Consider the following 23623-nt stretch of genomic DNA (forward strand, 5'->3'; position numbering starts at 1 on the left):
TAAGATGGCTAGAGAGAAACAGGGATGCTGGACAGCTAAATTAAGAAACATTCTGCCCCCACACCAGGACTGTGCAGACAAAGGAAAGAATAACTTCAGGGTTCTGGGGAGACATTAAATAAAAAGGAAAGAAAAGAATTGTTTTGCTGGTGGTGCTTTCCTTCTGTGTGTTCCTGTCACTTCAGAGTGTGTCAGGAAGAGAGACTTGGTTTTTAAAGGAAAACTATAGAGAAATCACAACAGGACCAGCCTTGTCTCTGTGAAGCAGGTGCTGTTGCTGAGCCTGTTAATTGAGAGGGAAAAAGCCAGAGGGAGGGGGAGGGGGGGATCGAGAGGGAGGGGCAGAAAAGAGTAAAGGAAGAAAGCATCAATTTTGCACCGAAGGGTGGGAATTATATATTTTTGATGTCCTAACGATCGTGCAAACCAAACTGGCATACTACACTACATTTTGGCAAGGGCATGGGAGAGTCCTTGTTGAAGAAAAATCCAATTCAACAGAAGAGTTGGGGTTTGAAACTGGCAAAGGGACTTGGGGGATTCAGATTAAGTCGTAGGATGGTGGAAACATGGGGAAAGAATAGACAGTCAGAAAAAGAGAAAAGTCTCTCAATTTAGTTTCCTTGAGTGGAGAGCAACACCAGAGATTATTTGGTAAAGAATCAGAAAAAAATATACATAGGAATTCAGAGGTTTAGTGAATGTCGAAGTAGCATGCACCTGGATTAACTAAAGAGTGTTAGGCAGTCAGATGTCCTGAATGAGTGAGGAAAATTAGAAATGGCGACTGTCACGTGCACACCCCATTCTCACCCACCCCTGACTTTCACCTGTATATTCTCCTCCGTTTCTCATACAAATCTGACGTTGTTTTGGCATACCACAGGTCTGTCTACAAAAGTTACAAAATATGTCAGGGGATGGTGATCCTACAGGATCCCCAGCTTTTCTTCTAGGATAAAATATCTAAGTGAACCAGTGAAAGTCTAAATCCATTGCTGCCCAACCTTTGGGCATTTACTCCTGTGATTTCTAGGGATGGAGGTACACTGAATTTGTTCCAAGTGGTGACATAGGACATTGGCATTCTTGTAAAATAGTGTAAGGGAGTGGAAAGAAAATGAGAGATTCTGAGATCTTTTGAGGACAGAAGGGGGTGGAGTTGGCAGGCACAAAAACAAGAAAAAAGATAAGACTTATCTGTACTTCCTTCTCCTACGGTGTCCCAAATCATTTAACAAAAAATGTAATGAGGTGAGATATGCACTAGAACATTTTGCTAGTGTACAGTCTGATGAATGTTTGTCTATATGTTTAGTGGTGTAACCACACTCACATCATTTCCAGCACCTCAGGAAGCACACTGCTGCCCCTTTTGGTAAGCCCTCCACCCCTTGAGATAACTACTATTCTGACTTTCATTGCCAAAGGCTAATGTTACCTGCTCTTGAATTTTCTAATTCAAGAATCTTCAGAGTGTAAATTCTTCAGTGTCTTGTTTCTTTCACTCATCCTTACATCAGGGAGATTAATTTATGAAGTTGCATTAAAAAAAAAACTGTGTAGTGATCCATTGCTTGACTATATGACATTTATCTCTTCTATTGATGAGTGTGTGGGTTGTCTCCATTTTTTGTCTATTATCAGTAAACCTTTATTTATCCTTTAGTGTGTGTACACATGCCATTATTAATGGTAGGTAAACACTGAGGAGTATAAATCACTTAATTGTTGATTTCTACACTGGAGAAAATCTTGTGAAGATGACTCTGAAGTCTATTTTCTGTCTCAAATAGTACAATGAGGTGATAATGGTAAGGATGTGTCAGAACCTCTGCATACAAACACAATCACGTTTCCTCCTTATGACCACCCTAAATTATGCACTTATTTGTTTTCCAAATAAAATATTACAAAATGCAAAACACCCTGTTCAGAGACAAGACACACAATTTGAAGGTGGTCCTTCCCCTTCTGCAGGTATGTGTTACTATGTGTTTAGTGAGTGGAGCTATGAGAAACAGAAGAGGTAGAAGTTTGCACAGCAGAGGGGAGGCCGGAGGTAGGTCTGAGGGGGTGGGATGCTCTGATGGATGAAGAGTGTAATATTCCAGGTGTGTGTGCATGTGTGTGCACACTGAGAGCACAGAAGAGATGCAGTGCCATGAGTAATCCATCTCAGGGAATACATAGTGTGAGATTTGGAAGAGTCCTCAAATTTCCAAACCATGGTGTTTGAACTTGAACCTTTAGGAAAAGAAATGTCGTGATGAGAGCAAGATTTCATGAAGATCAACCTGGTACCTGTGCACAGAATTGGTTGATAGCAGGAAAAGCAATCAAAAGCTACTGTAAGATTCAAGAGGCCACTGTCACTCAAATAGAGGAAGTTGGGCTTCAGGATTAGAGATAATAGGACTTGCTACCTTATAGTGCTATAAATAATATAAATATTTGCATATTTATTATCTGTGGCCTGTGAGGTGGGCAGAGACGAGCGATCCTCTTTTATTGATGGGGAAGCTGAAGATAAAAATGGTTCAAACTCACCTGCAAATAGAAACTTGAATCCATGTCTATGATTCCACTAGATCATGTTGCCTAACACAAAGGTGACAACTGAGATGCGTACACGTGGCCCACACAATTGAAAATGCAAAACATCACTCGTAGATATGGCTTCTGTGAATTGCAATTTCTATCCCATCTCTAGATTTTTTTTTTTTTTTTTTCTCAAAGAGGAGACCACATGTCATTACACCCATTCCTACAGGAATCAAGTGTCCTGGAAAAATATGCTTTCTATTTACACGGCTTTCTCCCATGCCTGTTCCATAAAGAGAGAGGTACCTAAAGGATTGAGATGCCAATTTCTAATTACTTCCAACTTCATATAGATTTTAAAAAAGACTAGACATCAACCCCAAATAATTCACTTTCATTTTCCAACATGACTCAAGATTCTCCAGAAAGTTAGAAAGGATTTCAAACTGGGAATACATTACATACTACCAAAAAGCATTTCCCCCCCATATTTTGACAAATGTACAGGGTAAGAGAGGCGTTCAAGTGTTTGCTGAATGAATGATTGTGGTCCATAAAATCTTATCTGTGGTCTTAGCTCCATTTTAGCAGATTGACGCTGAAGAGTAACTCACTCACCTTAGTTTCCTTATCCATAAGTAGTAGATTATCTGGTAATTTCATGACATTTCTCACATTCTAGAACTAAGTGTGTTTCCTTGGCATTACTTTGATTATTCAATGGTGAATCAACTTGCCCATCTATGCTTCATATCTCTCTTTTTTAATGCTAGAAAGGGTTGAAAAAAAGGAATCATGAATTCTATGCTCTTCTAAGGGGAAGAATGAAGATGGGAATGAGTTTTTGAAGATCATTTGCTGATACATCTTTTTTGCAGTAGTTTGTAATGCTCGTGGTAATACAGCTTTGGGTTGATTTTTGGTATGTCAAGTTTAAAAACTAAACCTATATCAAAATATTTGTTTATTTTGATGATAAACAGATCTTTCACTCCTTAAGTGTGACCTTACATATGACTGATTTGACTAGATTGAACTTCTCAATTATTCAAATAGATTAACCTTGAGAAATGTATGGCACACCCTTTTGTCTATTAAAGAACACTTATTTAGATATGTCAATAAATTTATGTCAGGTAGATTAAGAATGCAATTGTTCCTAAAGTAGAGGTCTCTGCAAGGGCGGTGAATTAAACTCATAGAATGGGAACTCTGCTTACCAGTCTTCATAACACCTAGAATTTAAAATCAGCGTTGAAGAAATATCATTGGCAGGACAGACTTTTGAACAAGTTATTGGTTATCATGTGTAAGAAAGTTCCATTAAACATCACGTTCCAGCGTTTCCCTTTTCTATCACACAAATGTTACTTTTCTATCACTGTGTTCTGCACACTGTTGTCATCTTTAAAAGGCAACATTGCCCAACTGCAGACAGATCTTACATGGGTTTTTGGAGTAGTTCTTATTTCTCCGAATAGTTAGGTAGGGGGCTAAATAATTACCCTGTTCTGCTCCTGATGAGTTAGGACTGACTTGGCTCACATTCGGGGGTATTCTTTTATTACTTTTTCACTCGTTAAGGATGCTTTTCCATTTTTCTCACATATTCTCCTAGATCTGTTCTATTTACCAGTTCCTTTAAAACCAAAGGGACAACATTTCTTTGGGCTAAGTCTGCTCCTTCTATCGACTGTAGCATTTCCCAAATCATCTTTTTATTGAATACTGTAGGTAACATTTGTGACAGAAATGAAGTGAAAAGGCAAGATGTAACTCACTTGTAACAGTGAAAGTTCTGCTCTCCTGCTTAGCCATATGAGATACGTTGTCTTGGTTCTTTATTGGGTGTATCTATCTCTATCAATATTACAATTTTTTTTTTTTTTTTTTTTTTTTTACTTTGCAAAGTTAATGTTAAGTAAAAATATACACATGTGCATTTATCTTGGCACTCACTTATCCAACAGACAAATCCAATTAACTAGTGGGCACAAAGAGACAAGAATGGGACAACCTACATGCATAAAATCACGAGGGGAATTTGCATCTAGAAAGACACCCCCCACATCACCACCAACCACACACACCTGCTCCCAGGAAGCGCCCTTTAAGGTGCGTGCCTTTCCCAAAGCATTTGGATGATAATGCGACAGGGAAGAATTTGCATTGCAAAGGAGAATCTTTCAAAATGCAGTGCAGATAGTTAATAGCCGAGAGCGTGGCTCGTGCTGGGGGGTGCAAAGGAGGAGAGAGGCGGGAGCCCCGGCAGCCAGCTGGGGGCTGACCTGATTCCCTAGAATCCTCGGCTCCCTTCCTCGTCCCTCCCAGCGTCCTTCCCTGCCTGCTTCTCGCCCTCTCCCCCTTTTTTCCCTTTCCCAGATAAGCTGCTCCGGGGAACAAAGAAGCCGGCTCTCCGGACGGCAGCGCCTGCAGCGAGCGCCCTGCCGGCGGCTTCTGGTTGCGGGGACCGGGCTCCCGGCTCGCGTCCCTCCCCAGCCTCCCCCGCCTCCCGCGCTCGCTCCTCGCTCGCTCGTTCCCTCCCTCCCCGCTCGCTGCCTCCCCCACCATCGCAGCGCTGGGAGGAAGCGGCTGGGGCTCAAGATGGCTTTAGCCCGGCTCTGCGCCCTGCTCGCCTGCTGCTGGGGGCCGGCGGCGGTGCTGGCCACGGCCGCCGGCGACGGGGACCCCTCCAAGGAGCTGGAGTGCAAGCTCAAAAGCATCACGGTGTCGGCGCTGCCCTTCCTGCGCGAGAACGACCTGAGCATCATGCACAGCCCCTCGGCCTCCGAGCCCAAGCTCCTCTTCTCGGTGCGCAACGACTTCCCGGGAGAGATGGTCGTGGTGGACGACCTGGAGAACACCGAGCTGCCCTACTTCGTGCTGGGTGAGTCCCGGGGGAGGTCGAGGCGGCCGCAGGCGCTGGACCGGCGCCCCCAACCCCCACCCGGCTCGCTCCACACACCCACTCGCCGGCGACATCCCCTCCCCCACCCCCCTGGATCCGCCCCACGCGCGGACCGTTCTCCACACCCACTTGCAGGCTAGCGCCTCGGTGCGCCTGACTTCCCCCCAGATCCGACCTGGGTGCTGGGCCCTCAGCCTCCTGCCCCAGAGGAACAGGTTGCACGAGTGAACCCTCTCCCGGTCTCGCCCCTCCAGGCTTTAGTTCAGGACCACATCCGCATGGCACTTCTGGTCTGCCACCAGCTCAACTCCCATGAGCCCTTCTCCCTGCTCCCTGACCACATGCTCGGCTCTCCGCTTCACACCCTCTGGACACCCGCAGCCACCCACAGCCATTCCTGGGGGTTTTAGAGGCAGGTATTTGGTCATCACCTTGTCAGGCACGTGCAGGCCCAGCTGCACCGGCTGTATCTCTAGTCTTCAGTCACTGACAGCCCTGTGTGTCACCGGGTTGCCGACACCTTCCTTCCAAATACTCAAGTTTCTTGTACTCAGAGTGTTCATCCTTGGGAAGTCCTACCTCTGTGCCTAAATGTAGCAACCCCCTCACTCAGCCACCTCCACATCTCCATGTGTCACCACAGTTCCCTGGATAAAGAGATCACCCAACTGTGCTCTGTTAAATTGGTTTCTTTGTTCCCAGAGCTGCTTTAGAGAGGCAGAGGCACCTGTGCACACAGAAGGACCTCCCCTGGCATGAGGCTCCTCTTTCCTTTGTTTGTTTACATCTATCTCTTTTGGTGCCTTCCTTGTCATTTCTTAGGCCGCAGAACTCCTCAGGTACTGGAATCCCTGTATCACTTTGGATTTCCTCTCTTTATCAAGTCAGAAAGCAATTGAGGTCCTGTTTCAGCATCTTGTGAAGCACCACAGGTTCACAGGACTTAGTTAACCAAACCTCTCCCCTTCTCCAGGTGCAGCTGTGTCTCTCACCCTGCTGTGCACCACCATTGTGCAATCTGTTTCTTGAGTGAGGCTCTACATAGTCTTATTTTGCCCAGGAGAGAATTCAAAGAAAACCACAAGCCACAAGTCAGTTTCTAGATCCAAGGGGGTAAGGAAGAAAGATAGAAAGAAAGAAAGAGATGGGAGGGAGGGTGGGTCCAGGATATTGTTACATCTACTTAATGCCCTACCTACTCACAGGGACATGGATTCCTGAGAGTCAAATGTAGGTTAGAAACCATATGGCAAGTGCTAAGTCTCTCTCTTGTTCTCCCTTCGCAAGAGATATGTTCATCGTAAAAACATGAGCAAGTGGGTAAGAAAACCCTCACTCCCAACTCCTATGGAAACGTAATTTAAAAAATTGCCTGGTCCTTTGAAAAGTTGGTTTATAGTTCCTGGAGTGCACCTCAGTTGAATCATTCAAACCAACCTACACTCTTGATAGAATTACTTATTGTTGCATTAAAAACACCAATAACATAATAAAAACTGGGGGCTGTGTGAGAATGGGAATGTTGTGGATATGCTACGCATTACAATGTACAATTGCTGGGTTATTCAGTGGACGTGAATTTTGGGTGGAAGTCATGCCGATGTCCAAGTACAATCTGTTCATCATAATATATAGAATGAGTATGAAGAATTATGTGTTTCTAAAGGGGTTCTTTTGGGTTCTGCATACAGTGTTTATTGTGCATAAAGAGGGACTTGTGTGGATGGAACAAGGGAGGTTGGACTAGTAGGTATTCAAAATTCCACTTCTTTTTTTTTTTTTTTGCAGAATCCCAATGCTGGGACTGAATATCTTGATAGGCCTACCAGGATCTGATGTGCACTTCAAAAGCTCAGCTGTTAAAGAATGGGTTTTCTGCACCTCTGTGCAAAGCTGCCCACTGCAGCACCTTGTTTGGGTTGCTATGGTAACCTGCTGCAACTTGGCATTTGCACATAGGTACAGGCAGAGCTCTCACTTCTGGGCCAGGTGCACTGTTTAAAGGCATCATTGATTGTCCCTCCCTGTCCTCCCCGTTAATGAGGTGTGCTGGAACTAGAGATCTGCTGGTACCTATTATCCCTCCTGGCCCAGTATTCCTAAGGGGAGCAAGGATAAGTCTCAGCTTCACTGGTGGAGCCAAACTGGGCAGAAAGGGAGAGGAGTCCAAGTTCATGGAGGAATGGAGGGCAGACTCGAGGATAGTTGTTTTTTTAAGTTAAACTTCTGTGGTCCTGGATCCTGTCACTCATGGCCAATCCTGATGGCTATAATGACTACAGTCCTTCACTTCCTCTCTGGAATCCAGTGTGCTTCCTCCATCCCCTGAAGAAATCTGAATCAGTCACACCCAGGAATTTGTTAAGCATGAACTTGCTTAGCACTCTTAGGCACTAAGACAAATAAAAAAATAAAAAGCTCCCACTTTCAGGTACTCTCATTGGAAACACCCCAAACCTGCTAGAACTGTAATGATACATGATTGTGTAGTAGGGACGTAAAAAGCAGTCTAGGAATGCTGAGGGAGGAGATGTTTCCATAATAAGTACAGACTCCACAGAAGACATGGACTTGACCAGAGGCTACTCTTTTGAGTGGAGAAAAGAAAAAAAAAAAGGGGGGGGGGAGGGAAAGAGAGGAAAACAAATAACAAAAGCAAAGCAAGCCTTGACTTCCCTTTGTTTCCAGATCAAGACCTATCACTTCAAACAAACAAAGTTTTTCTCAAAAGTTGTATGCAGCTGGTTTTTCACATTTCATATTCCTCCAGGGCTTTCAGAACACTTTTGAATCTTTGCATGTACTATTCCCTCTGCAAAGAAGGCTCCTTGTCCCTTTCTTACCTGGTGGCCATCCATGCTTCCTTCTGAACCCTGCACTGAGGTTACCTCTGTATGAAGCCTTCCCTTCCCTCTGAAGGGGTCTTAGTCCATCCCACTTCTGTGTCCTTTACATGGATTAAAATGCAAAGCAAATGAATGAAATTAAAGGAAGCTTGGATTTGGCTTGGATTAGGAGAGGTGAAGATTTGTGCTCATGGGGAGGAGAAGAGCAAACCGCAATTTGGGGAATGAATCTGAGCATGGGAATCACATGCCTGTGGCACAGTGTGGAGAGCGGCCAGGCTGGGAGACTGGTGGGAACTGTTCCTGGTTCTGGAGAGGGGGCTTGGGTGTCCTCATAGAGGCCAGGGAGTACGGTGGAGCTTGGCTCCCAGGTGCCATCTCAACCATCAGCCTTGTTACCTTTGCTTGTAGGATAATCTCAGGCAGAGGGGGATGAGACCATGTCTCCTCTTCTTTGAAGTGGGTTTGTAAGTTGCACTCAGGTGCAAAGGGCAGATGTGACTTTCAGATATGGGGTTTTGTGGGGGGTGGGGAGGGGAACTACACATAGTTTTGAACTGGACTGTGTTTACTCAGGGGTGTCATCTCTAGATTGCTGTCCTTTCCACAAATCCTAATTGTACTGTGTCTGGCCCTCTTCTTTATCTGGCAACTCTAAGTTGGGTAATCTGAACACCAATTTCAAAATGTGCTATAAAAAGTCTCTAGAGTATTAAAAAATAACTGCAGTTTCTAATTTTAAATACTTAGGTACCTAAGTCTTAGTATCCTCTCAGAAGTTTTTAAAGGCTTGACAGATTCATTAGCTGAAATTTCATATCTCAGCTTTCAACACAGTGGAAACTCCTATTTTGGAGGCAAATCTGATTTGGAGACAATAGGTGAACCTGCAGTGGGACCTCCAGATACTCCGTGCTGTGAACACAATGCATCTGTCAGTCCTGTTGCTATTCGAAGGTGACACCCTTCTGGTTCATACCCAATATTGAGGTTTTGCATGCATGAAACTCAGTGAAGAAAGCTATTTCTCTTGTGCCTGGGAGTTTTGCTTTAGCTGTCATGGCTTTTGATTGAACAAAGCATTCCTGAAGATAAATCAGTCTGCAGAGGTGTAGTAAGTCCCCACATGCACGGTGCTGTTTGAAGTATCTCAAGCAGTCCAGTGTAGTGGTTTAAAGAACAGGCTATGAAGACAGATCTGGTGTCAACTCTTAGCTTGCCACCTCTTCCAACAGTGGAGGGAAAAGTAGATTAGGGAGGGTAAATGAATGACTCAGGGTCACTTAGCTAACAAATGATGAATCTGTCACTGGAACTCAGGTCAATGTCAAGTTTAGCCCTTTCTTCTAGCTACTATTTTACATACCTTAAAATTTTCTCAAAATCTGTTCTGTTTCCTACTTGAATAAAAGGAGCCCTGATAGTGGTTAGGATAGGGAAAGATGTCCCTTATGGTGTCTGTGCAAATACCTCTACACTCTCCTTGCCCATCCAGTGATTTCTTACACAAGCCGTGATGTGGGAGGTGAAGCTGTCAAGGAGTATGTCACACAGGTAGGTATATTCCTTAAGAAGAGTGGGGGCATTCTTATTTCATTTGTCGTTTCCAGATTTGGGTAGTCATGTCTCCATGTTCCTTGGTGGCGTATTGTGACACCAAGGGATGCGATGAACAAGGTAAGATGCACAGGCTGAAGACAACCCGTCAGTGCTCTTCTGAGAAGGGCCCTCTGGAAATGCCTTTGGGATGGGATCACAGAGCCATCCAGAGGCCACCTGTGTTCAAGGCCCCAGGTCTTTTCTTATTTTGAACTTTAAAAGTTTTTTTTTTTTAATTTTTTTATTAATGAAAAGTAAACCTTCAACTTATTTATTTACTAAGATTACAGTTGAAAAACAAGATTCAAAAGAAAAGCAAACTAAAATTTTAAAAGGGTTAGGGTCTCCTTACAATATAGAGAGCTCTTACAAGTAAAAAAAAAAAAAAAAAATTAAAAACAGACACCTCAGTAGAAAAGTGGCAAAGGATGTAAAGTACCTACCTATTCATGCCAAGAAAAACTGTTAACTGTCTAATAAACAGGAAATTTTAAATTAAACCTCACTGGTAAAGTAATGACTAATTATAAAATCAGTGTGATGCCTGTCATGGACTAAATGTTTTTGACTTCACAAAATTCGAATGTTGAAACTCTAATCCCCAGTGAGGTGGAAGGCCCTGGATCTTTGTGCTAGAAAGCCCTATGCTCAGAAGCCACTGCCAAGGCCCAGTGAGCTGCCCGAGTAGCAGTGACTGAGCTTTTCCCTCAGCTCCAGGTGTAAGATTGGATATCATTTTCTACTTAAGGTGAGCTTTAGATGAACAGGAAGCAACTAAAATGCCTAAATATCTCTAACTGCTTTTCACCCCTCTTCCCATCTGAGGAAAGATACCATTTGGGGGAAATGTTAAAATTTATTTCTTTTCATTGCTTCCTTTTGCTTTCTACTGTGGTGAGTGGTCTAGATTAACAGTGAACAAATTTGCATAGCGTGGCGCCCCACCCAGGACACACTGGAGTGAATGGTAGCAATCTGAAGGTAGGGTGCGCAGCACTTACATACCTCTCACTAGCAGAATGCACTCATTTATAGCATTGAGAGGGTCGTCATTTACTGTTCCGCTATAGAAATGTAGATTTTTACATCAAAGGAATTTTGAATGCAGAAGTGATGAATTTTACAACACTTCACATGTTCTTCTGGATGTGCTGATATGCCTCGAATTCAAGTCATCGCAGTTTTTGAAGGAAAAAATAAAGCACAAACTTAATTTCTTTATTTCTCTTTGGAGGCAAGATTGAGACCTTGTATGCATATTCCATATATATATGTCTGTGTGTGTGTGTGTGTGTGTGTGCATATATATATATATATATATATATATATATATATTTATTTCTTCCTTCCTTCCTCCCTAGTTCTTGACATGCAATTAAACATAAAAGACTGGTAGTTTCTCAGATAAAGGCCAGTTTATAAGAACAGAATTGGGCACCTTTTCTGCAGGGTCATGCCAAGTCTTTATTTTTTCGCTTTTATACCACTTCAAATACATGCACACAGATATCAAAGAAAGCTCTATTTTGAGCAAGTTAGTCTCCCAGGACAAGTTAAAGCTTATGGCAATTTCTAATGTATTACAGTTTGGTATCTATCACCATGTTATTTTTATTACAGATATGAAATGACTAATATTTTGTTTTTAAATCACACACACTTTAAAACTTTGAGGGAAACAAAAGACAACATCTCTGTGGATCTCCACAAGGTTCCCAAGGAACAAAATTCAGAAAACTTAAATTGTTGCTAATGGTAATCTAAACTGACATGACAACTTTTGGAAAAGTAAGATTGAAAATGTGCATGCCTGATAACAGAGCAATTTCACCTCTAGCTAGCTGTTTATTGCACAGGATGTTTTACATGTATACATGGAATGTAGCATTCCTTTTGGTAATAGCAAAACCGGGAAGCAGCCATTAATAGGAGGCTGGAAGTAAGCAAGATGGTGCATTCGCCCAATGATATATTATCTAGCCATGAAAATAAATGGGTTGAGGTACTAGTACCAATATGTATAAATCTCACACCTGTAATGATGAGTGAAAGTAAGTAATTCACTGAAAATACAAAAGGTATAATTTATTCATACAAAGTCAAAGCAACATGTTGTTTAAGGATATGTACATAAGTGCTAAAATGTTTATGAAAAGCCACCAGGAAAGGGGAGATAATGTGATGTGGAAAGATAGAAAAGGGAGCTCCGGAGATACTGGCAGCACTTGGTTTTTGTTCTCCTTTTCCAAAGGATACACTTAATTAGAACAATTTTAGATGTGTGGGAAAATTAGTATAATAGTACAAAGAGTTCCCATGACCCCATACCTGGTTCTCCTCTTATTAACATCCCTGTGGTGCATTTGAAGAGCCATTGCTGATGCATTGTTATTGTTGAAAGTTGTATGTCACTCCAGTTTCCTTGGTTTTTGCTTGATACCCTTGTTATGGTTTAGATGTGGTGTTCCCCAAAAGCTCACGTGTGAGACAACGCAAGAAGGTCTGGAAGAGAAATGATTGGGTTATAGCCTTAACCTAATCGGTGAATCAGTCCCTGTTGGTATTAACTGAGTGGTAACTGGAGGCAGGTGGGATGTGGCTGGAGGAAGTGGTTCATTGGGGGCGTGGCCATGGGGTGTGTGTTTTGTATTTGAAGAGTGGAGTCTTTCTTCCTGATCTTCATGTGAGCTGGTTCCCTCTGCCACAGTCTTCCACCATGATGTTCTGCCTCACCTTGGGCCCCGAGGAATGGAGCCGGCCTTCTATGGACTAAGACTACTGAAACCGTGAGACCCCACGTAAACTTTTCCTCTCCTAAAATTATTCTGGTCAGATCTTTTAGTTGCAGCCACAAAAAAGCTGACTGAAACAACCCTCCTTCTGTCCCGGGACCCCACCCGGAACACCACTTTCCATTATGTTATCATGACCCCTTGAACTGTTCTTGGCTGTGACCTTTCCTTGACTTGTTTTTGCTGACCTGGACAGTCTGAAGAATACTGATCAGGTATTTTATAGACATTCCTCAACTGGGATTTGTCTAGCGTCTTTCTGATGATTTGACTAGATTTCCAGTTTAGGGGAAGAGGCTGTGAGATGTCCTTTTATTACATCACATCAAGAGTGTGTATTGTCTACTTGGCTGACCATGATTGCTGTTGACCTTGATCACCTGGTCAGGGTGGGGTAGGTGGACTTTCTCCACTCTTGCTTTTCTCCTGGTTTTTATTCTGGCAGAATGCACTTGACAGACCATATTAAAGAAGTGGGGAGTTATGATTCATCTTTTTGTAGACTGAGAACATAAATTATTTTGAATTATTCTATGTGAGAGAATGTTCTGTTTATTTATTTCATCATTTGTTCATATTGAATGGACTCATAAATATTTATTTTATACTATTTTATTGATTTTATTGCTCAAATTGCTTGTTCCAGCTTTAGCTAATGGAACTTCTTCCAGTCGGCTCTCATGTGTCTGTGGCACACCCCTGTCATTGTGGATTTTCATGTAGTCCTATTTTTGCTTTTTGAGCACTTTATTACTTTCTGTCACTATAAACTGGCACAGATTCATCTTGTATGTGTCCTGCCTGCATGGAGAATTACCTGTTTCTCTAAGAAATCTGGATAGTTCTTAATGGAGGATGGTGTTAGAAACCAAGATGTAGGCCTTAGGTGTGCTTGTCTATACTGGGATGTTGTTGCTTCTCATTCCTCTCAGCTGACAGAGCCAGGATATAGATACATGTACACAAACTCATGCATATACACACATTCATAAGTATTTCTCTATCTATCTATCTATCTATCTATCTATCTATCTATCTATCTGTCTTGAACTAAGCATGAGTTCATGCTGGTGTCTCCAGCTTTAATCCATGATCTAATTATCATTCATTACTTAAACTTTAACTGTTATGATCTGATCTGTTATCTAATCCATGGACAATTCTATGCTCCTCACCTTACTTTGCTCACTCCAACGATGAGAAGCCTGGTTCCAATCATCTGCCATTCATTTATTTAATGTTTCCATTCCATGATGCCATTGTAGCAGTCTAATGTTTCCATTCCCCTATTGGGAACAACTTTATCAGAGTACAGTCTTATGCACAGTTTCTCTTGCTTTAGTCGTAAAGGGTACTCATTCCCAAATTTACTTAGGTCAGCACTTTTCCTACTCACCTCCTTCAGTGAGACTGTAATATGCTTTATAGTTAGTGTTTTGTCACATTTTGCATTCCATCCTGGGCTCCCTCAACCTCCTAAGTGATTTAGTTTGCAGACATTAAGGTTGGGTTTATGTCCTGGAAAGTGACATGAGTTTTGACAAGTGTGCACTGTAAGATATCCACAATTAAAGCATATGGAATAGTTTGCCTCTCAGAATTCCCTGCCCTTCCTCTGCTCAGTTCTCTCTTCCCTGCTCCCAAACCTGGAAAGCATTGATCTTGTCCTGTCACTGTGGCGTTGCCTGTTCTTGAATGAGTGTGGTTGGAACCTGTGATTTGTAACCTCTTCAGACTTACCTCTTCCCTTTGCTCTATCTTTTCTTCATGGGTTGGTAGCTGAGTTCTTTTTGTTGCTGAATAATATTACCTTATACATATACCCCTTTTTTTTTTTATCCATTTACCTACTGAAGAATATATCAATCGCTTCCAGTTTTGAACAATTATAAAGATAAGCACTGTAAATATTAGCATGCAGCATTTTTTGTTGTTGCTTTAAATATTTTTTGGGAGAGAATATACCACACTTCTACCCAACTTAAATAAACAGTTTTACAGTACAGAGGTCTTCTACTGTTTTACATCCATTGTGCCATGGATTCTTAGGGAATAGCTTCCAGCAGCTCTTACTGTGTTTGTTGATTCTTACAAAGTATACATCTCTGGGCTGAGCAGACTGGAGCTTCAGCTGAACCCTGGTACATTTCTCTTTGGTTTCCTTCTTTTTCTTATCATTCGTATCATGTATGAAGATGAATCATTTCTTCATACATCTCAGGAGTCTATTTCAGCTCCTAGAAGGCTTAACATGCTCAGTACTCATTAATTCTCTTGGTTAAAATTTTCCCTTAACTTGTTTGCACACAGCACACCCACAGTATGCTGGGTAGCACTGTTGACTCTTCCAGTTTTACCTGATAACATTTCTGTGATGCACTCCTTTCTCAACAGTCCCTGTTCCTCTGACATCTACAATATTATCTTTCTTGTAGATCTCCAGGTATGTGACTGAAGGAGTAAATCCACATTTTCTAAAAAGCCCCAAAACACTGAACTTTAGAAATATTGAGCAACTCCCCTTGATTCCATTGTGTTGGTTACTTTGGTGAATTCCTGGAAAACGGTGGTGGCTCTGGATGAAAGCTGCATACAGGTTGTTGTGTGCTTCCTTTCTACCTTCTTTCCTTCTTTCATTTATTTATTGTGATCTCAGTGCACAGAATTGAAATAATCATATTCCTCAACTCAGCGCATTTTATCAGAGGTCTATGAAATCCTCTCTTCTTCCAGGTGTCTGATCATTTGTGTGTTTATTTCCCTTTATCTCTAATTTGAATTTCCACCCAACCTTCCCCATAGCAAGGATTGTCATTTACCTATATTTATCCTTCTTTTATTGTGAAATGTGCATAGCTTATGTTCATGCATTTTTAATTTTAGTAAAGGAAGATGTGCTGTCACGTCACTGATTCTTGCTTTCTCCACTCGGTACCGTCCAATATAGCTTTCTGCAAAACTAAGGTCCTGTTCTATACCTGCACTATGCAGTATGGCACTTCCTAGTCAATGTGGCTCTTGAGCACTTGAAATGTAGCTAGTACATCAGAGGAACTGAATTTTTATTTAAAAAATTTTTTTAGTATACTCCTAAATAGCCTCATGGCTACCAACTACCATATTAAACAGTCTGGACACTTGCTTCCTTGCTGAAGGTGTGTAGAACCACACAGGTCTCACCATTGATTCTGGGTTCTATGGAGCCCTCCATCATAGGCTTCTGCCACATTTGACCAATTCTCTTAATGATGCACACCTAGGTTGGCTCTTGTTCCCATCTCTGTAAATAAAGCTGCAATTATCACCTTTGTGCATATTTCCTTAAGGAATTTTGTGAAAAATTTTCTGGGATATATAACTGCTGAATTGTGCTCAGATGGCTGACCCAATCTGCATGCTTATCAGTAACATGTGATGGTTCCTATATCCCTGAACACCCATGAATGCTTTGGCATTGTGCAGTTTCCTAATATTTGTCAATTCAATATATCTAGAATGATATCTCTTCACTATTCTATTTTATATTTTTAGGAACCCGTTACATACTAGGGAGATGATCTCTTTGACTATATGAGTTACAAATAAAATTTTCCTTGATTATTATTTTCCTTGTCCTTGTTTAAGTTTTTGTTTGCTTGTTTGGTGGGTTGATTTTCTGAAATCCTTTGAATTTTTATGTAATTAAAGTGATTAATTATTTTTTTCTTGGCTTCTATTCCCTAAGACTTAGTTGAGAGTCTTCCTCACATTAAGATTATAAAAAGGGGCTGGGGAGATAGCTCAGTCGGTAAAGTGCTTGCCTTGTAAGCACAAGGCCATGGGTTCGATTCCCAGCACCACAAAAAAAAAAAAAAAAAAAAAGATTATAAAAAGTATTCCCCACTTTTTCTGCTAATATTCTAATGGTTTTATTCCTTTTTTTTTTTTTTTTTTTTTTTTTGTGGTGCTGGGGATTTGAACCCAGGGCCTTGTGCTTGCAAGGCAAGCACTCTACCAGTTGAGCTATATCCCCAGCTCTGGTTTTATTCTTTATATTTAAATATTTGATATATTTTGAATTTATTCTGGTATTTAGAATGATACACAATTATCCAGACGTTCTATATACATAGTATTGCCTTTAGATGTCCACATAGTTATTCAACTGTCTTGTGCCATTTATTAAATAGTCTTGGCTTCCCCTCTGATTTGAGGTGTTACCTTTATCACATACTAAATTTCATAACACATTTAGGTTTGTTTCTGAACTTGGGTTAACATGAATAAAAGTTATCAGATTGAGGAAGAATCGATTGTTTTATTTGGTTGTAAAGAAAATATTAAATTTAATTTTTTTTTAGTATTTATAGAGAGAATAATATGACTTTTTTTCCCTTAAATTTATTAAAATAATGAGTTATGTAAATTCACTTGCTAATATTGAATCATCCTAGCATTCCTTGAATAATTCCTCACTTGGTAGTAATGAATTATTTCTTTAGCATGCTGTTGAATTCTGGTCATTAATATTTTATTAAGACTCTATTCCTAAGTGAGGTTAATCTTAGGTCATCTTATTGTGTGTGTATAATGTTTGTCAGGATTTAGTATGAATTTATGTTTATTTCATAAAAATAATGTTCAAGTTTGTTTCTTTCTTTGTGCTACAATAATTTAGATAGCATTGAAATGACCTACCATGCCCACAATCTTAACTGCTGTACTTAATCAGTGTGGTGATTATAATGACTCAGTTAAGATTTGGTAACACTGTAAAATACTGAACAGCTAAGTCAGTCAGAGTAGGACCAAATTCTTTCCAGAAAAAGTGGTCTAGGTTGAGATTCAGAAGATGTTGGGAGTTTGTCTGGGTGAGAAATTATGAGCTATAACCTCATTAACAGGAAGTAGGAAGTGTGAAAACTAAAATAGGTCAGTACATAAATATTTAGGGTCATCTTAAATATTTGGCACTTGTGTTAAAAACTGATGACCTTTGGTCGAGAGGACATGAAATTAAACATGTACACCAGTTCAGTACCCCGTGAAACTCTTCGTTGCCTGCATCTAAGTGTGAATTTGCCACACCACTGAGCTCCTCCAGGTACCATTCCCAGTGCAATCCCTGTGCACAGAGCATCCGTGGAGTGTGAACTTCTGTGGACTGATGGCTTCAGATTATCCTGTTTTCCCTTGCTTCATGTTTTTCTCCAAGCATGAATTCTGAGAACTAAAATTCTGTCTTACTCATTTTTCTCCATGATAATCTTATCCCGTGTCTTGACCTTATGCTCTTCCCAATGTCTCCTCTCCTGTCCTTCTTGATATTCCCTGGATGGCTCTTTTCAGTTTACCACCAATTTAGGGCCATAACCTGACAGGGCACAGTGGCACAGAGTGGCACTTTATTGACAAGTGTCCTCTGCGTGCATTCCCAGAGTGTTTCCCATGCGCCTGGAAGGGGAGGCCATTCCTTTTCTCTCCACTGCTAATTCTGTGGCTGCTGCTATACCACATGTAATTAGCATCAGGACCATTTATGGGCTGGGAGTCCATTGAATATAAAATCTATGTGTAAGTGCAATTCCTTACACAATTCCTTTCAAAATGGGGTTTTGAAAGGGTACTATAAGTAGGATAGAGGTTAACTTTCTAGAACAAAAAGGCTTTTACAAAGTAACTTAAAGGAGAAAAGCTGCTTCTCCCTCAGGTGACGTTCAGAGCCAGTGGTGCAGTTCGGTAGGTCACTCCTCTGTGCTCCACTCCATCTAGTGGTTCAGAAACCCAGGATCCGTCTATCTTGTTGCTCTTCGCCCCACAGGATAGCAAAGCAGGTCATCAGAGAATGCATGTTTCAGCTTCCAGGAAGAGGAAGAGCAGATGTCCAGGGATAGCTTTATTTTTAATGAAGTGAGGAAAACGTTGCACACATTCTTCCCACTTCCATACTGTTTTAGTCAACTTTTTTGCTGCTGTGACTAAAGACCTAACCAGAACAACTGTAGAGGAGAGTTTATTTGAGGGCTCATGATTTCAGAGATCCAAGTCAATAGAATACTTACTCCATTCCTCTAGACTGGAAGTGAGGCAGAACATCAAGGTGGAAGAGTGTAAGGAAGCAGCTCACGTGATGATCAAGAAGCAGAGAGAATAAAATAAATATCCCAAGGCCACACCCCCAATACTCCACCTCCTCCAGCCACACCTAACACTTCAATTAGCACTCAATCCTATCAGGTGATTAATTCACTGATTGGGTTAAGACTCTAACAACCCAATCATGTCTCCTCTAAACCTTCTTGCATTGTCTCACTTGAACTTTTGGGGAACATCTCACATCCAAACCATAACATATACCATTGGTGAGGACTTTGTTACACAAACCAAATTCCAGCAAATGACCCTGAGGACTGCAGTGTTAACTGGGTGGCCCTTGCTGAATTTAAATTCAAGAGAAAGAAGGGAAGGAAGGAAAGAATAGGGTTTTTTGTTTTACTTTTGGCCAATTTGCACTCCTTAGGATAAGACTCCCCCAAAATAAAGAACATCCTTCTACCCACATAATAATTCCACTCTTCTTTCAGAAACACCTCCGTTCCTTTTTGGAAGTGTACACCCTCAGTGCCGTCATCTTCTGCTCCTCCTCTCCTTGCATCCACGGATGGCTTCTAGGTCACTCACAGTGTGCTGAGTGCTGCCCTGGTCATTCTGTCCCATCCTCTGACTTTGCCCAGGAACACATGTGGACCCAGGTCAACCAATATTTTCTTAAAGGGTGAGACGGTAAACATTTTAGTCCTTTTAGGCCATACAGTCTCTGTTGTAACTACTCAGTGAACCCTGATAGTGGAAAGGCAGCCATAGGCGATTGGCAGATGAATGGATATACCTGTGTTCCACCTGAAACTTTACAAGAACAGGCAAGTGACCCCTGGACCACTGTTTTCCAACCCTTGATGTGGACAGTGCACCTCACTTCCTCCTTTCTAATGCCTTGACTCCCATGGCTCCACCTTCAAAACTCCATTTTGCTTCCCTGTGACCACAGTAACACCCTCCTCATTCCTAAATGTTGTCCAGCCCCAGAACTGACCCCGTCATGCACAACTTCCTTCTTCCAGCTCCTGTGCTCCCCCTTTCACTATGCCTGATTCGTGCTCCTTGAAAGCACATGATCTCATTGAACCTTTGTATCTTCCATGGCTATTAGAAAGCTCTGGTACCTCATCCTTCTCCTGGCCTACTCTCTTACCAGAGTCCTCAATTGCTTCTTGCTTCTTGTCATTGTGTGGCATCTACCAGTCAACTGTCTGGATGTGGATCAGTTCCCCAAATCTATCTGCCTTACTTTTATCCCCAGACTGAATGCTGAGATTTGTGCATAAATGTACCTATTTGTGTGGATTTGAGTTACTATAACTGAGTTCTAATCCCAGTTTGGTCCTGAAAGTTGCTTATTAATTTTTTATTGACCTTGATGAACTTCTCCTCTCATCCCTAAGTGACTATTTCAAATCTTTAGTAAGATAGTTAAGCTTTCAACTTAATTCCCATGTCCTTACATAAAACCTTGCCTTATACTTTGCTTAAAAATTGAGGCTGTGAATTACCTCTAATTTTTGTACGTCTTCATCCCCCAATTTATAGACTCAACTTTCATTCTTACTTTTTCATCTCCAGTTTCCAGTATTTTTTGAGCAGGTGTTTAGTCTCAGTCACGACTTTAGGCTCTGGGATTGCCATGAGAGAGAAGACAGACACAATCCTTCCTTCACAGAACCAAGAATTCCGTGCTTCTAGGACCCAACCATGTCTATCCTTCCTCTCTTCCACATCTTTACCTTGTCTTGTCCCCTCTCTGTCCTAGATCCTTCCCTTTAGCCTACACCTATGCTCAGGTCTCTCTCATCTTAAAAACAAGACAAAATCATCCACTTCCTGGGGTGCCCTCTCAGCAAGCATCCCATCCGTCTCCCCCTGTTCACAGTGGCGATCATGCACCTGAATGCTTCATTGCACTGAGGTGGCCGCTGATTCCCAATGTTAACCCTTCTGTCCTCATCTCTTTGGCTCTTGCCACTGTTGATTGTTTTGGAATTGGCCGCCTCCTTTGCTTGGGTAATGTACAATCTCTATATAGGTAGGAAGGAAACTTGTATGACTGAAAGAAAACCAGGGGTCTGGACATAAAAATAGGGAGTCCTCCCAAAGTCACTTAGTAGCACATTCAAAGACCTTGCTGTTTCCCAGCCTATGGTAACCTGACTCCCAGAACCTGTGAGAAAGTGCCCCGAGTTTTCAGCAGGCATGGTTACTCCATCATTTGGTTTCTACCTCTCTAGCATCATCTTAATTTGACCTCATATTAGTTTGGAATATTTCCATTCCAAGTACGAGAATACTCCAAGTGATGTAAATGAGAAGGATTCACAGACTGAGGTCAATGAAGGAGGCAATCAGGGTTGATTTCTTTCAGTGTTCCATCTGAGTATCTCTGCCGTTCTCGTGGCTTTGACCTCTGTGTGGTCTTCATCCTTGAAGCGGTAGTAGGATACCTGAAGCAGCTTTGGCATCATATTCCTGTGGGAAAAGGAGCAGGGAAGAGTCAGGATTGCTTCTCAGGTCTCTCCTAAAAGGAAGGAGGCTGCTTTCTCCCAAAAGCTTCTGCAAGCTATTCCTTGATAATTTTTATGTGAATTGAGTCAGGCCTGCCAATTCTTGGAGCAATTTCTATATCAAGAATGATGCACTTACTCATCTTTCTGAAAAGTGGGGGTCCGTTCCTGCAGCTGAAGTCCAACTCCCAGAGGCCTGGAGGAGCGAGATGAGGAGACCACCCCAGTCGCTTCAACAGCTCTCCACCTCATTCTTCAAAACAGTGCCTCCTGTTTCTTTCCCCCTCTGATTCCTTTAATCCTTCGACATACATTTTAGCTACAACCTCTGTCTAGGAAACTCCTGAGGGTTTCTTGCCCCTCTATACTCATAGCACTCTATGCACATATGCCTGGTGGTTCTCTAATTATAAAATTATTTTCTTCCCTCTTTGCCTACCAATGAGACTTTCTGCTCCTTAAAGTCAGAAGGTTTGCTAATCATCTCAGCATCTCTCACTCCAGCACTGGGCTTGCTTGACTTGGGGTAGGGAATTAGTGAATGCATGCCAGTCTCTGTTCCACTGAGCTTCACTCGACTTACCTCAGAAAGCCTCCAGTCTATCTTGGTGATGCTCAAAGTGGTTCACAGACCTCCCGAGGGGTTGAACTGACTCTTTCCAGATGCTCTTTGAACATGAAAACTCTCTTCACCATAATGCGTTTTTCATTGTGTTGTTACTTACACCGATGGTGCAAAACTAACGGGAACAACCACAGACCTCTTTGTAGAAATTAATGCCGTGATACTCAATTATGCTAGTAGTCAGTCATTGTACTTTTTCACTGTAGTCAGTTTTTTTTTGGTAGAGTCAATATTTACTTAAAGATAACTTGAAATGAAGCAGTACAAACAGCTTATTAAACACTGACTCTTTTGTATGACCTCTAATATTCTTGAAGTGGGAGGTACATTAAGGCTATTCTGCTGCTGGCTGAAGTGAGGTTGTTTGAGTTACTAGCTGAACTATCTGCTTTAGTCTGTGACATAATTTTTACTTGAAAGAACAACTGAGAAGCAAACTAGTTTTTCAGACTTGAATATTAGGCCAAATTTTTCTTAGATATGGACAAAAGGAGTTTGAAAAACAACTGGCAGTATTTGTTACTGATAATAAAATTCCAAGCTTTTGTAAAAAAATTATTAAAAAGTTAAAAAATATTATTAAAACTTGTCAACACCACAGTGATTTGACAGCTTTCCAATGTTGACTTTTCTGATGAAATCAGTAATGATATTAACTAGTGAGAGTTTTCAGTCCTATAATGAAATGTACTAACATTTCAAAGATTTGTGTACCTCCATGATCTAGTATTTTCTAGATGACTAATGCGTGAGGTTTCAAAATTGTTCATGAGTAATTTAAATGCACATTCGAATGTCAACCTGGAAAAGTGTGTGCAAAATGTTCAATGTATGATTTTCATTGTCACATTGCTACGTACTTTAAAGAAATTAATTTTTGGTGAGTTTTAGTGTAGTATCAAAGAAATATATCCACAATTATATGAAATGGGTATTAAAATATTCCTTTTTCTATCTTCACTCCCGAGGAAGGATTTTCTTCATATACTTCAACCAGAATAATGTGCCAGAGTGTGTTCAATGCTGAAGTAGGGATGAGAATCTACCTTGTCTTCTACTGAGTCAATACAATGCAAAAAATATATTAGAAACTGTTATTCTCAGTATTTTTCGTTTTAGAAAAATGTAATTATTTTTCGTAAAATGTGTGGTTCATGTTAACATGTAATGGATTTCTTATCATTTTAAAAATGGATTAGTAAATATTTAAAACTTTCTTAGTTCTGTCTTCAAATATGGTACACATTGGTAGATATAACTCACACAGATGGCAGCTGTTTGTGGTTTTCAGTTAGGAAGGAAAAGAGTTGTTTCAGAACTGCTGACCTAGCTCACATGGCACCTAAGCTGGGAACGGACCACCATGTCCCATGGAGGGTTAATTATCCTGCATGCGAACGCTGTAGCACTTGGTTTACATCTTTATCACAACACTGCCCACGAGTAACTTTAGTTGGTGTTTTTTTCTAGCCTGTGAACCTAAGACTGATGCATCTGATACTTGGTATGAATGAATGAATGAATGAATGAATGACTCCTAATCTCATTCTGCTCCCAGGGCTGATTTTTGTTACTACATCATGCTATGTGCTCCTATGGAGGGCAGAACTTGACACACACACAATAATTTCTACCAGTTTGACTTGCTGTTCTTAGCCCCATCCCCCTTCAGCCATGTGGGGAACATCTGTGGGTGTCGAAGGAAATGTGATTGG

The 23623-nt window shown here is 41.3% G+C and overlaps 1 protein-coding gene across 3 annotated transcripts in view; it reads left to right on the forward strand.

Moving 5' to 3' along the window:
• The first annotated feature begins 4950 nt into the window (after positions 1–4950).
• Positions 4951–23623, forward strand: part of Astn1 (astrotactin 1) — a 284134-nt gene continuing 265461 nt past the window's right edge. For all 3 annotated transcript variants that reach the window (XM_047521201.1, XM_047521202.1, XM_047521203.1), the window contains exon 1: positions 4951–5431. In XM_047521201.1, coding sequence (XP_047377157.1) covers positions 5149–5431 — 283 coding nt within the window. In that variant the 5' untranslated portion in view covers positions 4951–5148. The remainder of the gene's footprint in view (positions 5432–23623) is intronic.

Source organism: Sciurus carolinensis, chromosome 12 (genome assembly GCF_902686445.1).
Source record: "Sciurus carolinensis chromosome 12, mSciCar1.2, whole genome shotgun sequence".
Classification (NCBI taxonomy): domain Eukaryota; kingdom Metazoa; phylum Chordata; class Mammalia; order Rodentia; family Sciuridae; genus Sciurus; species Sciurus carolinensis.